The following is a 17,690-nucleotide window of genomic DNA, read 5'->3' on the forward strand; positions in this document are numbered from 1 at the left end:
CTACATTTAAGTTTGTTACTCTTTCAAATAAAAAATAATTTCTTTGAATTTTGAATTTTTTATTCTTTGCGCTTTAAACTATTATACGATTTCAAAAGTACTAAATAGAAAGTTACAACTTTTCTAAAAGCACTGCTTTAATTTTTCAAAACTAAGCTGACTGCGTTTGGTGTCGTCTCCCTATATGTATTAGCACTTACACTTGTTTTCATTTCTTCGTGTTATTTCTTATCAAAATCTAATTATTTATCTACTTTGTATATAATATCCTTTAAGTGTATTCTACAATCTTTTTTTTATGCCTTTTACAATGTACTTTCTTACTAAAAAACTCGAAGGTATATCTGAATATGTTCTTGGTTCAAAGTTAAGGAACATCAGTTTTAATTGATCCATGCTAAATTTAACGACTTATTACCTTATTTAGACAATTACTCCTTTTACGCTTAAGCTAGAAACAAGACATTGTTGTTTTAGAATGTATTTACCTAGGGCTATGAAAATCAAAAGTGTCTTTATACCAAAGTCCAAGCCGTGGCGACCCTTTAAAGTAAAGGCTGTCTAAAATTTGATGACTGACTTCTGTAGTTGTCTAGAGGGCAATATTATTTGTCTAATGTGAGAATGAAACAAATTTATGAAGATGCTAATGTTTATGCAAAGTGAAAGGTTTTTATTTATTTGATATGTGAAGTGTATACAGACGCGTTAATGGGACCGGGGGGGGGGGTTAATAAACGGGGATATACAGGGTGTCCCACATCAAATTAGACCGCGTCAATGGGTCTAACTTACGATTTGGGGGACAAATTAGAAAATTTAAGAAGAATGAACCATTTTGAAAAATTTATAAGGCTAATAGAAATTTTTTTGCAGAAAATACTAGATTTTTTTAGTATAATGTGCGTATTTAGGTGTTAAAGATTGGAGATAACTAATATGATATGGGACGCTCTGTAGATGCTACTTGGAACTTTGCAATATGCAAATGATCATGAATTGTGGTAATGGGGGGTAGAGGTTGGGATTTAAATATAAGGAAACCTAGGGTACTAAATATTACTGAAGAATAAAATCTAATTATAGATATTAAAAAGAAAGACCGTGTATGGAGTTTAGTACTGCTAGATTTATCAGAAAGAATGCAGAAACCGTTAATTTAACAAGATCTTTTGTTAATATATAAGTAGTAGGATAAATATAATATAATTATTAACAATAAGCCCCTGTTCCCCGCCCCTTTCATCCTATTTACACTAGAACCACAAATGTTGACATTCATAACATCTCAAATAACAGAATAGGGAAAATTCTAAAAGAATATTTGATTTGAATGAAAATAGTTTTGATGTTTAAAATCCTTTCTATTGGTCTTTAGTTGTTAAATACGTTTTCAAGATTAAGGTTATTAGGAAATCTAACCTTATTAGATTACTTTATCACCAAACCTATCAACACACTTCAACTCATAGATTTATGTTTGTTTCGTTCACAATAACTCTGAGGCAGAAGCCCAAAGGAGTTACACGTAGTGGGAGTAGAACAGGCTCGTTCTCTGTCTTGTTCTACGACGACATCTAGTGTCCTATCTGTTATTTTATTAATCTGTAGCTTCAACTGATGATAATAATTTTTCTTTGTGTTCAACTTGGACGAAATTAAAGCAAAAAAACAGGCATTTGCCTAAAATTTATTAATCAACACGTAAAGATATTTTCACATGATTTATTCCAAAAACACAACTTTTTGGCTGGACTTTTGAATCGCTATTTTGGGTTTTAAATCAAATAATCTTGATTTCATGGACTTTTTGGCTTAGAGATTACATTGAGATACAGGATCATACAGGTCTAGAGGATACTTTGAGAATGGGCGGATTTTTGTTAACTGATAATTTGGTAACCTCACAATTTGGTAACACAAATGTGGTGACTTGATTATATGGTAACTTTACAATTTGGTAACTTTACAATTTGGTTACTTTACAATTTGGTAACCTCACAATTTGGTAACTAACAATATGGTAACCTCACAATTTGGTTATGTTATGTTAAGACGATATCCGGACAAAGCGCTGCTGCTAGGACAGGCCAGGGGCCAAGCACTGCGGCCATATTTATAAAAACTACTAAATTGTTAGTTGCAATGTGGGGTTAGGTTAGGACAGGCTAGGGGGCCGAGTATACAAACATTTTTTGCGGATTTGCAATGCATTTAAGAAATCCTGCATATTATTTTTTTCTCTCTCTATTTAACAAATACATATACAAACATTGATTGCAAAACATACAATTTTTTAGTTACCAAATTGTCGGGTTACCAAATTGTCAGGTTAAAAAAATGTCAAGTTACCAAATTTTTGGTTACCAAATTTTGGGTTACCAAATTGTCGGGTTGTAGTAAATGCCCTACTCCAATTAATACTTTTAGATCAGTTCCAATCCAGGTACAATTCAATCTCGAATTCCAGGATCTTTAATAATACCTTGGTCAGTATCAATCCGGATACGACTCTATCTGTATTCTCAGGTATCTGTCTTACAAGATACAAATCAATCTAGAACTCAAGGTTCCTCAGTAATACCATAGTTAAATCAATCTGGATACAACTCAATCTAGAACTCAAGGTTCATCAGTAATACCATAGTCAATATCAATCCGGATACGACTCAGTCTGTTTTCTTAGGTATCTGACTTACAAGATACAATTCACTTCAATTTCCCAATCTTTAACCATCTTTCAAGAAAGTAATTCAGGATCCCTCTCGTTCGCTAAACGAGAAACAATTACTCTAACACCGTAATCAAAGTGGAGTATTATTCCAACTACTATGTATTTTGAGTTCTATGATATAGGTTAGATTATTCAACATAATTACAAGTTACCTAGTTATTTACAACGTAGTTAAGCTAAATTGTGATATAGGGTTTACCTAGTTATTTACAGACGCAGTTAATTTACAGAGGGGGTAGTTAGGTTACTTAATAATGTACAATGTATGTTCAGGTTTACAGATATAGGGTTCATGACGATATTTTTTATAGGGTTACCAAATTGTTAGTTACCAAATTATTAGTTACCAAATTGTTAATTACCAAAATGTTAGTTTCCAAAATGTTAGTTACCAAATTATTATTTACCAAAAATCAGCCAATCACATTACATTGAGATACAAGCATACTGGTCTAAGGGATACATTGAGATACAGGAGCATACACGTCTAGGGGATACATTGAGATACAGGAGCATACACGTCTAGGGGATACATTGAGATACAGGAGCATACACGTCTAGGGGATACATTGAGATACAGTAGCATACATGGGTCTAGGGGATACATTGAGATACAGGAGCTTACAGGTCTAGGGGGTACATTGAGATACAGGAGCATTCAGGTCTAGTCTATGGGATACATTGAGATACATAAACCTGTTTGATGAATCTCCCTTGCCACGGTTAAAACATGTCGGAAGCCTATTATATGTGTACAACCGCCTGATGATTTGTAAATTACATGTTTTTCTCCGAAACAGATAATTGGTTGCAACCCTATTATACAGGATGTAGAAATTATAACTTCCTTCTCTACTATCTGCTTGTCTATCTAGTTTTCTTGCGTTGCTTGCTAAACTATCCATTGTTTCTTTCTTTTCTTTTGGAACATAAATGTTGGAAACATCTCAGTGATTTGGACCCCCCCCCCTCCTCGCGCGACTACCTTCTCTCTTAAACTAAACTGACCTGAGCCCGCGATTTAAAAACTTCGGCTCGAGTTGTAATTCCTTAAACCAGACTTTTAGACCCAATCTTTGACCCAATTCTGACGACAGCTTGTGTCAAGTGATTGACAGCTGCAAGATTTTCGGCTCGACTTAAGAAGCTAGGCTCAATGAAAATAAAACCGATCTTGGTTGGTTTTAGTGGAGAATAAGGCTCAATATTGAGTCTTGTTCTAATAAAACTGAGAATGCTGCAATTTCTACCAAGAAAATCCGCCAAATAGAATATTAAACCGGTTTTTTGAACTCAACTAGGTGGAAAATAAGATGCAGCTTGAATCCGAAATCTCAAGCCGTAAATAAGGTCCAACGACAGCTTAGACCAGAGCCGTATTCTCCCTAGCCGTCTTTTAAATTGCGTGGTCAGGGTATTATAATAACACGAAACAACATTTTTTCCTAATTCCCTTAGTAGAGAATACAATTTTGAAAAGTAACAAACTGCCAAAATACCTTGATTAAAAAACATACTCTTTATACCGCCTTTATTCTTCAACACTCAATTCAAGGATGTGACATTCAAATCCTTTGGACAAAATATCTAATAAAAATTGTTCTATATTTACAGACTTCAGTTTTCCAAGAGCTACCAAGAAGGCTTTTCAGTTTTGGTCTTCGATGAAAATTGCTTGAAAATCCTTGATATACCATTCTGGAGCATTAGCCATTCTAAAATCAAGTTCAATAATTTAAATTTACTAGAAATTCAAGGCGCTTCGCGCCCTTCTTTCTAGCCTTCGCGCCCATCTTCTAAATTAATTGTGAACATGTTCTCTTTGTGAACATCGTAAAACAAAACAAAAATAATTCGCGGATTTTCACAAAAAATTTCGTGGATTTTCAAAATTTTCAAAAATTTAATGAAGATCGAATTTTGATGGACACAAATATTTTAAATTTAGATCATTCATAAACCTTCCCTGTGGTCACGTGATGTCCCACAAAAAATTTGGGCCCGATCGGTTCAGCCGTTTTGACGTTTATTGGCTACAAACAAACAAACAGACAAACAAACAGACAAGCCAAATTTATATATAGATTAAAAAAACTTATTATGTTATTCGATTTGAATCTTTGTGAACTATACATTCTGTGAAATAAAATCTATATGTAAATTTGGCTTGTCTGTCTGGTTGTCTGTTTGTTTGTTTGTATCCAATAAACGTCAAAACGACTGAACCGATCGGGCCCAAATTTTTTGTGGGACATCACGTGACCACAGGGAAGGTTTATGAATGATAAAATTTTTTTAAAAATGTGTTTTAAAGGTTTTTAATTTTGTGAAAAAATTTAAATTCTTGAAAATCTGCAAATTTTTTTTTAAAAATCCGCAAAAAATTTTTCTTCTTTGTTTTAAAATGTAAACAAAAAGAACATGTTCACAATTTAAATAGAAGATGGGCGCGAAACGCCCTAAAAGCCTAGTAATCTAAATTTGAAATATTAAAGATTTACACCATCAGGTTGCAAAGATAAAGGTATTATAAACTTTGAGTTTGTGGTAAAGAATCAATTCTTTTAAATATTTTAAATTTTATATGTCTGATTAGAATAAAAAATACAAAAACCAATACTTACGAGTATCTAAAATTATAGAAAACTTCCTCATGTTTTTCGATATTACTGACTGTTAAACAATGTGCTTGTAAATAACATATTCCAGTGTCGTATATAAAAAGTGTTTGTGGCATGAAAATATGTCATGAATTTAGATAAGACATGCATGTTCATGTGAGCACCTATAGAATAATTTCTTTTAATCTTTTGGGTCTGGAATGGTGACTATAGTTTACAATATAAGCACTGATACAAACATGGATCTACAAATTTGCTGCTGCACAGTAGTGAACTCCCAACGGAAAATGAGGATTTGGTAACTGTTGCATTCGAAATATCATTTTATCATGTAGTAAATATACCAACGCAACCGCAACCTAGAACATTTTTATCAGTGATTATATCGTAAACTATTCAAAGAAACTTGTTAAATATTATTTTTTTCTAATCTTTAAATCTTTGCAATATCAATGGTTTGTACCATTTGGTAGCCTGCACAATACATTTAAAATTAGAATTTAGATTTAATTAAAAATCTTTATTTGTAATAATATGATTAATCTAAATAAAATTACGAAGCACATCCCTGCAATTAAACATATTAGTTTCCCTAGGAAAGGATGAATACAAGGGATATCCCTGGCATTTTCAACTCTGAAGTTAGAAGCAAGTTTGCTTATATTTTGCTTCTTCTGATACTTCTTTATCTTACTCAAGGGGAAAGCATGGTTGATCTTGTGTCCTAGAGTTGTTCTGTATTGAACAATATTTCTGTATGGATGAGGTGTATCAATCACAAGATCAATATTTATATTCCAATGTGAAGGACAGTTGACACCAAAATTATAAAAATATGATCCTGCATCTTCTAATTCACTATCTGTCATATTTTGAAAAAGAAAATTTTCTTTAAAAGTTTTTAATCCTCCGAAATAAGAAATTAAATCATTTGGCTGAAACCTCCGCTTTGCAAATATTCCTTCCCCTGCCCCAGGAATGGTTGAATCTCCAATATAAACTGATCTCCGCTCATGAGGATCCATCCTTTGTCGTTGAGATCCAATATTATTTTGAGTTTGAATCTCTCTTCTCCAAATAATCTGCGGGTGTTGAACCACAAGTTCTAGTTCCTTGACACCATTCCGGCATCTTTCTCCTCTCACCTTTACTTCCTCACCATATTGGAACTCTTTGTTCACAAAATATCCCTAAAATTATAAGTTGCTCCAAAAACGTGACATGTCCGATTGAGCCCGGTACCCGTTAACCTCTATCTGAGTAACGATGAGGAAGATATAATAAGGTTGAAATCTGTTAACTGTCTTCATTGTTTCTGAAGCATAAATACGCGCAAGTGACTTTAAAGAGAAGAACCACAATTTAAAAAATCGATTCTCAGCTATAGAAAGAATTCTCATTCATCCTTGATCAGATGAAAGTTTAATTAATACTGTTTTGAATAGAACATACCAGTTCCATACAACATGCTGGAAAACGGAAACTAGAGGATTCAGTTATGTTCGCAGTAGATGTCATGTTACTTCGAATTTTGGAAATTCTCTGATGCAAATGTTATTTTTCAAATCATAAAGATAAAAGTAGTTTTTTGCAGATCACAAAACAACATCACAAAAAGTTTTTCTAGTTAAAGGACAAATAAGAACTTTAGACATTTTGTTTGTTGTAGAAAATTGAAAAAAATGCTTGTTTTCAATGTTTTAAAGTTAAATAATAGTTCGTTATTAGATCAGACATTTCTGTGGGACCTACAAAACATTTTTAGAAAACGAAAAACGCTTGACTGGGAGCAAGAAACTCCATTTCTGAAAACCATCTCTGAATAGTGAATACCTAAACTATACTCATGCTAAAAGTCTTGTATTGCACCTGTTTTTTTACAAACCCTGTCAACTATAAAATGTGATATCCAGAGAAAAGAGTATTAGTACTAAATTGTAAACTTTTATATTGTTTAATGTAATTTTGCTTTAGACAAATATAAATGATGAATATATACTGTAGAAGGAGAATACGACTGTTTGAATCAAGTAATGATATTTTATATTCCAATTAACATGAAACACAGCAGTTGATTTTCAAGCTTATGGTAAAATGATTTGTTTTATAAGTTTACAACATCAAATTCTCTGACGACTGATTAAATGTCGTCTTCCTAGTTCAAAGTTTTAATAGCCCCACTATAAAAAATGTCTCAACAGTTTTTGACATTATATAACGAGGGGAGGAAGGCCAGCCACAACAATTTCTCGTCCAAGCCACATTCTCCTAATTTTTTCGTCCGAGCCACCTCGAAATCCTCGTCCTTCGCTTATTATGTGTTTTTAAGTTTCTAAATCTTGAAGATAAAGCTATCGTTTAAAAATCTAAAAACCGTGGGAATGATGTCAAACTTTATTTAGGAAACTTAAATCTCTTCTGCCTCCGTAATGGCAAACCTTCGTGATATAAAATAAATAGAAAAATATTTGGCATACCTCTGCCCATCATTTTCCCCAGATTATCTGAAAATCAGCGTAAAAAAGGTGAATATTTGTCCGGACGTTGCACTCAAAAACTTAAATTCTATTGAAAGTATTTCTTTCTATTTACAAAAATGTAATATTTCGTTAATGCTCTAACGTGGCTGAATTCTTAAAAAATTGTTTTATCTTGGAGAATTGAACACTTTAAAAAGATAATATTCGAAGGAAGAGGATTCGAGGTGGCTCGGACGAGAAAATGAGTAGAATGTGACTCGGCCTTCCTCCCCTCATACAACCCGTGCATGAAATAGTTTTGAAAATTTAAATTTTCCCTTTAATACGAACCTGTAATCCCGTCTTCAGATCTGGATAGATAAAAGTATAATTTCCATACTTATTCTTTAATAAACTCAAATCTCCATATATAAAACCATCACTTGGCAATCGTCCAACCCACTGCCAAACTATTTGAGACAGTTTCTCATTCTTTAGAGTAATCACTCGTTCATCTTGATTCTCCCAGAATCCCTGGTAGAACGGAAACAATTTCGAGTTGTTCAAATCAAACAAAAAAATATTTTCGCCAGATGTAATTCTCTCCTTCCACCATTGCTGCAGGCTAAATAGTTTGTAAATATTATTCGAATTAATTTTACATTTTTCACACTTTTTACCTTTGTCTTATATTCTCCCTGTTCCATTGTCCTGTGGTTTCAGGATCACACGCCTGATCATGTTACTTTTAGGTTTGCTTCTAATAATATGAAACATCTACCCCAGGGATCAGATAGCAAGAAGTAGTTGAACTATGAAGACTAAGTTGAACCACTTCTTAGATTGGTAATAATGTCAATGTAAACGTCTATATCCTGGTATCAGATAGCGAGAAGTAGTTGAACTATGAAGACTAAGTTGAACCACTTCTTAGAATGGTAATAATGTCTATGTAAACGTCTACCCCAGGGATCAGATAGCAAGAAGTAGTTGAACTATGAAGACTAAGATGAACCACTTCTTAGAATGGTAATAATGTCTATGTAAACGTCTATACCCCGGGATCAGATAGCGAGAAGTAGTTGAACTATGAAGGCTTAGTTGAACCACTTCTTAGAATGGTAATAATGTCTATGTAAACGTCTATATCCTGGTATCAGATAGCAAGAAGTAGTTGAACTATGAAGACTAAGTTTAACCACTTCTTAGAATGGTAATAATGTCTATGTAAACGTCTATATCCTGGTATCAGATAGCAAGAAGTAGTTGAACTATGAAGACTAAGTTGAACCACTTCTTAGAATGGTAATGTCACATGAATTTGACGTTCTCTTTCTTTCTAGTTTGCAGTAAATGTCATTATCTAAAATTTCCCAAAAATTACAAATGAACAATTGTTTAATAATTTAAAAACCTATAGTATCAACTGCCCTTGATTGCTGTTATCACAGCTAATCCAAGAACTAGCCGATGCATTCTCAAATCCATCCAAACTCTATTTTCAATCTGAAACTAGGAAATATAATTATTACAAGCCCAGAAAGCTGACTTGGTCGGACTGACAATAAATATATTTTCCTCATTTAACCATGGCAGTGCCTTTCTAAACAACAATGAATCTAGTTCTGTACTATAAATAAATGTGTTAATGATAAATGATTTGATTTTATCTTTTTATTTTTATATTGTTCTTTTCTACCATTTTGCAAAATTAGAACCTAAGTTGTGCCAATTTTTAATAATAATTGCACAAAAAAATGGTTTGATTTAAATTTTGTTCTTAGAATGGTAAAAATATGTTTTAATTATTATCAAATATTTCAGCCTTATTCTTGTTCTTTGTTAATATATACCAAGCTCTTTTCAGTCTATATTCAGGCCTAGCTAAACACACCTTATCTGCGAATATTGGCGTTGTCTATATAAACTTTGTATTTTGCAACAGTGTATAACTGGATGTACATGAAGTATGAAGTAACAATAAACCTTGTAAATAAACTTTGAGTCTCTCTCACTGAGATAGAAAAATATAGATTCGGAAAATATATTAGCAATCCCCAGAAACGATCGAATAGAAAGAATCTAAAAAATTATAAAGAAACATAGTACCTTAATTTTTGGTACAAAGTGCTGCAGTTAAAGAGTATATAGACTCATAGAGTGAAAAAATACTTGTTCCTATTTTTAAATTAAACAAACTTTTCATGTTTTTTTTTGCCCTGGAAAAATATCGTCAATATCTATATATCTGATTCAACGTTTCAAGTACAATACCTTGATTCTCTCTATATATATATTAAATCAGAAACATTGGATTGAAAGAAATTGAGCCTTTGCCACAAACTCGAATTTTCTGCACCCAATGTCGAAGACCTTTGCTAAATCTAATAATCTAAGCATGAAATATTAAAGATGTACACCATCAGGTTCGAAAGATATAGGGAATAGAAAATTTGAGTTTGTGGCGAAGACTCAATTCCTTTTTAACTGTGCGCATTATTTAGGGTGAGAGAGTGTCAAGTTTTGAGTGGACTGACTTTCCTAAACTAATCCCCCATTGTGGAACTCGATCATAAGATTTATTATTAATCGACGAATACAATTAGAAAGCAGTTTCTTATTAATCATGGTTCAGGAAAACCTTTGATATAAAAAGAGAAGAAAAATTTATTTTGAAGTTCGAATCCTTTAAGAATTTTCCAATAATTATATCCTAGATTAACAACAGTACCCTCTAGAATTTTATCTAAAAGATGTTATTATCGCATTTATGCATCCTGAGCTGGGAATGGGATACCTTTGATCCAGACTGCTTAATCCGAATATCCAATGTGGACACTTTTAATTTCTTGCTAAATCCACTTTTTTTGGATATAGTAAAGAAAAATCAAAAACCGGTTTTTCTAAGTTAGAGAGTACCTTGCGTTTCTGTATGTTAATCTTAAATGGCGCGCAAATTTCAAAATTCCCGGATTCTGATACGTGACTCTGATTGGTTGAATTGTATACACTTTTCAGGATACAAGATTAGGTTAGTATCGAGATTAAGAAAGAGAGAGGATCAAGCATTGATCTCGATATCCACCATTTTAAAGTTCCTAGCTCATAAAAGAGAATGAATAATTTTGCTTCCTTGCCTTTGTAGTATATTGTACTAATCCGGAAGAACTATAGATTTCTTCAGAGTTTTTTCTTCAGAGTTTTTTCTTTAGAGTTTTTACTTCAGAGTTTTTTCTTCAGAGTTTTTTCTCCAGAGCTTTTACTTCAGAGTTTTTACTTTAGAGTTTTTCTTTAGAGTTTTTTCTTCAACCTACAAATGCTAAAAGAGAAGTGTTGGTAATCGAACATGTAGCTCTTAAAATTTTTTACATTAAGGGGTCACTTAAAATTACGTCGACAGTCCCTTTAAAGCAAGTGTCAATACCCCAGCCACCTTTATAAAAGTCTACTCATGTCTGCAGTCCATTCAAACACGTCGACAGTCCCTTTAAATTTCGTCGACAGTCCCTTTAAACACGTCGACAGTCCCTTCAAACACGTCAACAGTTCCTTTAAGCACGTCGACAGTTCCTTTAAATCCTTGAAATTTCTGTTAGAAGTCATATTGCAAAAGACCCAATGAATAATAACATAAAGAAAGTTATAAAGATAAAAAAGATAAAAAAGATAAAGAACAGATTTCGCTAAATGTAGTGACCTCAGCAGAAAACAGCNTTCTATCTATATAGCTAGCTAACCATGTTCTATCTATATAGCTAGCCAACCATATTTTATCTATATAGCTAGGCTAACCATATTTTATCTTCTATAGCTATGGCTATCTTTACAGTCGGCTAAAATCAGATGTATTAATTTTTTCGACAATAAATTAGAGGCAATGTTATATCAAGATTATATTGCAATAACATGTTAAAAAGGGTAAATGTTACAATTCTACTTAAAAGGTCAATTGGAGGACGCCCTTCTTGACCCTGGCCTCTGGTCTCGACAATAAGCACTAGACCCTGCCTCACACCGATTCTTTTGCAGACTTTAGACTCTCTCTGGACTCTGGTCTTGCTTCTTACGGCTCTGGACAGTCGCCTCTTACCACTACATAGATTGCAGACTATAGGCTCTCTCTCAGGGGTCAAGTCCAAATGATGGTTCATGTTATATTCCTGACCCATTCTTTCTCCTTCTTGGAGTAGAAGGTGTAGAAAAGAGTTGATACCCTCTCCCTCGGACTTCGTCATCAACTAAGTAATCCTTGTTCAATATTTTCTTTTATACTGCTGGCTGAGCGGTCATCTACGCAACATCATCATCTTTGAAACATGATAAAAGTCATGTTACTAAATCAGCTGGTTACCTCTAATAGACCTAGGGAGATGAAGGAGGAGGGGGGGCACTTAACACAGTGCATCCCAAACCATATTGGATTATAATCAATATAAATATCAAACAGAATACTCAAAAATTTGCACGGAAGAATGAAATCTTATATTTTTCAAACGTAATAACTCCTCTTCTTGGCTATTGAGAAGAACAAAAATGTTTAGATTTTTTAATATCATTTTTATATTTCATATTTTTATAGAACGTTTTTAACGGATTTTGAAAAATGGGAGTGGTGCGCGGCATTCTTAGATAGTTGTGCGAGCGACAAGAGAAATAATCAGATTCAAATCAAATTAGTTAAAAATATTAAAAAATATAAACTATATACAAATGTGGCGAAAGATAATCGATGACTATAGGTTGTAATATCTTAATGATTTGTTTGAAATTAAATTGATTTTTTTTTACGGTCTAATAAGTCGTACGTTGCAATTTTCTCAATTTGTATGGGCGCTACGTTCTTCGGTATGAGACGTCTTTAATAATTTTCTCCTTATGGACGCAACAGATAGAAGTAAGATTAGTAGCGATAAAAAGCGCTTTTTTATCGCATTAAGCCTATACCCCCTTTCATTTTCGCGAACACTCCCTTTAAGAGGGTTTAGATTTTTTATGTTTTTTTTTGACAAAACGTGTGTGGTATTTCAATCACATTCTCTAGTACGGTTTGAAATACATACAATGGTCCCAAAATAAAAAAAATAATCTGTATTTTACTTTTGTCTTGTTTTATTTTGAAGATTCTGAGTTAAGGGGTAGTATAAGGGTCGTATTCGGCCCTGAGAACTGATTAGGTCCCGCCCCCTATTCTGTTGCAAGTGCCCCGCCCTAGTTTATATATATAGGTGCCCAACAACACATTTGTCAAGCTTGAATACTGGGTATTCTATATTTCCATCAATCCATCTTGTTTTATGTCTATTTATCTATTTAAATAAATCATATTATTATATATTAGCTTTATCGGTTATACCCACAGGACTGTTAGTGTTCACGGCAATACAAAATTTGTCAAATCATTAACCCTAAACAGGTGGATAAAGCATTTTTTGTAAATTGTTTTTTTTTTTAATACATAGAGTATGATACAGGGCGGTAAAAGTCCAGTTCGTGTTAAAAAAAATCAAAAATAGTCCATACCTTTCTGTGTCTTCAGATCTATAAACTACATTTTTGAAAAGCCCTTGAAAATGGATGTAGAAACGTACATGTGTTACATCTTAATATTTGTCCGACCTCTTTCTTTGGCATTTTTTTTCAAACCTTCCTAGTACGTAAACTATGAATGTTAGCGTTCTATTTATTTTCAATGAAAATTGGGCTATGAACATTGCAATTACTCTATACCTTTACTGTGAGGCCTTTTTTCTGGAGGGGGGGGGGGAGGGCTATGCAAATTAGACACCCAGCCTGTAAACAAGAAATAAAATATTCTGTTAACTAATTGATCTAATGCAGACTACATGTCATATCAAAAAGTGGTAAAGATATAAGGTCTAGAAAATTAGAGTATGATGAGAGTAATTAATTCCTTTTCCTCCAATAATTATACTAAAATCTTCTTCTATGTTATTATCTCCATGCTTAAATCGTAAAGAAGGTTGAAGCTAATCATACTTAGGTTGGTTTTATTGGACGATATTATACTCAACACTCAACAATTGTCTTGATGAGCTGGAATGGTTGAAATAAACAAACATAAAGTCAGTTTGAAATGTTTTTCTTGATTTAAACACCAAATTGCAACAGGTCCTTTGCAATAATAAGGTATGGCCATTTTTCATCTTTGAAAAAAATTGCAAATAAAAATGCAAAATTACACAATTGGCCATTTTATAATTACTGAAGATTTTCAACATGAACCAACTATACTGTGACCCCGCAGACACACAGACATATACACAGACAATTTAACAATTCAAATTTTCATCAAACATCGCATGAAAGAAAACTTCTAAAACTTTTATTGGATATTTCCGGAAAGTCAAAATCCTCGTGCAATAAATTCTTTCTTTATATTTTGAACACAAACCTTTTTCTCCCCCTCCCCAGAATCTAAATATAATAATCTTAAAACCCTAAACACCTTCTGAAATCGATTTGTAACTAGTGTAGGATGGGATTTTAAATTACAACACTTTTTACATTTTTTAAACTATGCAACAAATAAATATTCTATTAACAGCATTTTCTTATATTAGTATTCGGTTTCACGAATATCATTAAAGCATTAAACCAGAAATGCACTTACAGAAATTATTTTTTTTTAAATTTTCATTTGAAAAAATAAAAATTGAATATCTATCTATCTATCTATCTATCTATCTATCTATCTTATTATCTATCTATCTATCTATCTATCTATCTATCTACCTATCTTCCTATCTACCTGGTGTCCCCATAATGTCAATGGGTTGATGTATGACTAGAATGTAGAGTGCTCTGCCTGGATCTGAATAACAAGATACATTCGTCAATTTACACAATTATAATGTATTCAACGTTCCTTAAACTAGTCAGCCATACTTTCCGAGAGTTGCATGCATGGAAAGCATTTTCAGTTACTCACTTTATGTTTGAATGTTTTCAATCATTCTATTAAGAACAAAAAGAAAGTTTTTAGTATTCAACAAAATAAATAACTTGTGCGTGAAATCAAAACTTGAGGAGCGACGAGGTCCAACGCATAATGTTAACTTCGTTAATCACGGGAAGTCGTAGTACAATTGAATTTCCGAGCCGGTGTGGCGTTATTTCTGGGTAAACGTTAAATAATGGTAGCAGCAAATATTCCGCGGCATTCGCACACAATTCTGTGAATGTAAACAGTAAATTAAGTGAAAGTATTTCTCATATTTGAGAATCAATCAAGTTTTGCTGAGCGACAGACAGTAAAAATCAATTGTTTTAACATTAGGGATCAATATTACAGTTTAGTTTACATAAGTTAATTATTAAGATTCTGATACTTGCAACTAATGAGAGTTTAATGTATAGTTAATTACTTCTGTACTCACATTATCTATCAGCATATAGTGTATATTTTAAGTGTATAAATATAATTTATAATTTTGAAATTTCAGTTAAAATATCATATTTCTGTTGTGCGTATTGCCGTAAACTGCAAAAATATGCGGTGATGCCGCGGAAAATTAGCTGCGTAGAGTCTACTACCATTATTTAACGTTTACCCAGAAATAACGCCACACCGGGTCAACCTTTCCGGTCCCAGTTTGTACTGTACCTAGCTCTATGGACAGGACTAATCGGTGCAGCAAGGTTGACGCGGTCAGACTTTATGCTTCATATAGGTTGAATTTATTTTTACTAAAAGGGCAGAGGTGCGTGTAATAAAGATCTACTATTCTTATGTCTAGATGATAGACAAGCAGCCATGTTTCATAAACTAAATAAGAAGATTATCATTCCCTTTTGGTCTACACACTCACAGCTTGCTATTTTAGAAGTTAACAGAAAATAAGAGACAAAGACGACAACCGTTCTAACGTTTGCAGGTTAAATTGGTGTACCTAGACAAACACTATGTGGTGCTATGAAAACTGACCTCAATGAAAACGTCGAAAAAGCCTTAGGTCAGAAAATACTTTGTTTCGTTTCCTCCAGGTCTGACTGGAGAGTCACAATGTGCAACACTGTAAAAAATCCAACATCCATGAATCTCTGATTTATTGATCAAAAAAACATTATAATTTACTTTTCTATTATTAATGTGAGGTATATTAACAAAGAGATAGTTTACTACACTCTCCATGGCTCTTTTCTTGTTTCTTGAATTGATTGTAAGAGCATACTTTGTTATTCATTTTAAAAAGTTTTAATTTCGAGGGGAGTGTTCATATGTTTCCGGGCTTGAGCCCAAAACTTAAGACAGCAAAGCACTCTTGTATGCCGAGTCCATTAGCGCCTGATCCACTCAGGGTTCAGTCATGTGTTTGTTGTCTATTCTGAACCAATATAAATAGTATGGCGGTAACATCTATCTTTCTCTATCGGCGCTATCAGTACATCGAAATATTTACTTGCGTACTGAAATTATAGTGAAGGCAGTTTTGTAGTTAGTGATAGTTGTGTGAAGAAATATTATTTTTTGTTGCCTTGCTTCTTTATACATTCTGTTTTCTGATTTCTTAAATCAAAATCTTTACAAATTTCAGGCTCTAGTATTCATATTAACGGATATGAATACTTGCATTAAAAAACAACTAAAAATTAGAAATTACGCCTACTTTAGCCCCCCCTATCCCCCCTCCCTCCTTCCTCTTAACTTCTTACACAAAAGAATAAATGTATTTAATGACTGGTCATGGTCAAAATGGCGAGGAAGAGCAAAAAAGAGGGTGTACACAAAACCAATTTAATTGACCCATTTGTTATAAGTCAGAATATGTCAATAGAACATAAGTCAGATATTTCAGTTTAATTTTCAATGCATAATGTCTAATATGCAGTTTTTAGTGTCTAATGTATAGTTTTTAGTGTCTAATATATAGTTTTTAGTGCCTGATGTATAGTTTTTAGTGTCTAATGTATAGTTTTTAGTGTCTAATGTATAGTTTTTAGTGTCTAATGTTGTGAACCATACCCCTAAATTTACCCTGTTGTAAGGTCGTCTCCGACAAACTGTACCTCCGTTGAACCCTCCGTCCACTTTCCAAACCAAAAATTTCCAAGGTTTCCGCGTAAATAGTAAATACAAACAAAAGCCTCATGGAGCTAATAAAACTTAACGTGCATTAAAAGAACCAATTTAAACATAATTTCAGTGAATCATTTATGAATAAACAGTGAAATTACTTTAACCAGATAAATATTTATTTCAGAAGATTAAATTGCTTTAGACATCCATTCATACAACTATTCCCGTGCTACAATATTTTAGATCGTAACTTCGTAAGTTCCGTATGTTTAATTCACAACAATATCTTTTAAACCTTTTATTTGCCGATTCACAACAGTACCTTTTAAACCTTTATTGCCGATTCACAACAGGACCTTAAGCCTTTGTTCAATTCTCAATGATACATATTTATTTAACCAATTGTTCGTTTACAACAATATTCATGTATTTAGTTACACCCAACTGGTTTAATATTTATTAACAATTATTATTTATATACATGTACGTCAATAACAATTTGTATTTTGTAGGAAACCTCGTTACTAAAATATACATTTTTCAAGAAGAAGTTCTCATCTATGTATGCATGAAGAGTAGAGTGTTTCCCTAGCCTATTCGCCTTTTTGGATTTGTCATCCTTCGTGTTGAATTTCCTCCACCTTATTTCCGCCCTTTCGAGTAATATTCCTTTTGTTCGGTTCACAAATGTATAGTTTTTAGTGTCTAATGTATAGTTTTTAGTGTCTAATGTATAGTTTTTAGTGTCTAATGTATAGTTTTTAGTGTCTAATGTATAGTTTTTAGTGTCTAATGTTGTGAACCATACCCCTAAATTTACCCTGTTGTAAGGTCGTCTC

General features: G+C 32.9%; 1 protein-coding gene across 1 annotated transcript; it reads right to left on the reverse strand.

Annotated features, from left to right (window-relative positions):
* Positions 1-5,804: 5,804 nt before the first annotated feature.
* Positions 5,805-9,358, reverse strand: LOC111699255 (uncharacterized). The gene is made up of 5 exons (XM_023469872.1): positions 9,246-9,358; positions 8,495-8,547; positions 8,166-8,439; positions 5,920-6,545; positions 5,805-5,829 (listed from the first exon to the last, which is right to left on the reverse strand). The coding sequence occupies exons 1-5, from the start codon at positions 9,300-9,302 to the stop codon at positions 5,805-5,807; spliced, it is 1,035 nt and encodes a 344-aa protein (XP_023325640.1). The 5' UTR covers positions 9,303-9,358.
* Between the last annotated feature and the right edge of the window lie 8,332 nt (positions 9,359-17,690).

This window comes from Eurytemora carolleeae, unplaced genomic scaffold (assembly GCF_000591075.1).
Source record: "Eurytemora carolleeae unplaced genomic scaffold, Eaff_2.0 scaffold25, whole genome shotgun sequence".
Taxonomy (NCBI): Eukaryota; Metazoa; Arthropoda; class Copepoda; order Calanoida; family Temoridae; genus Eurytemora; species Eurytemora carolleeae.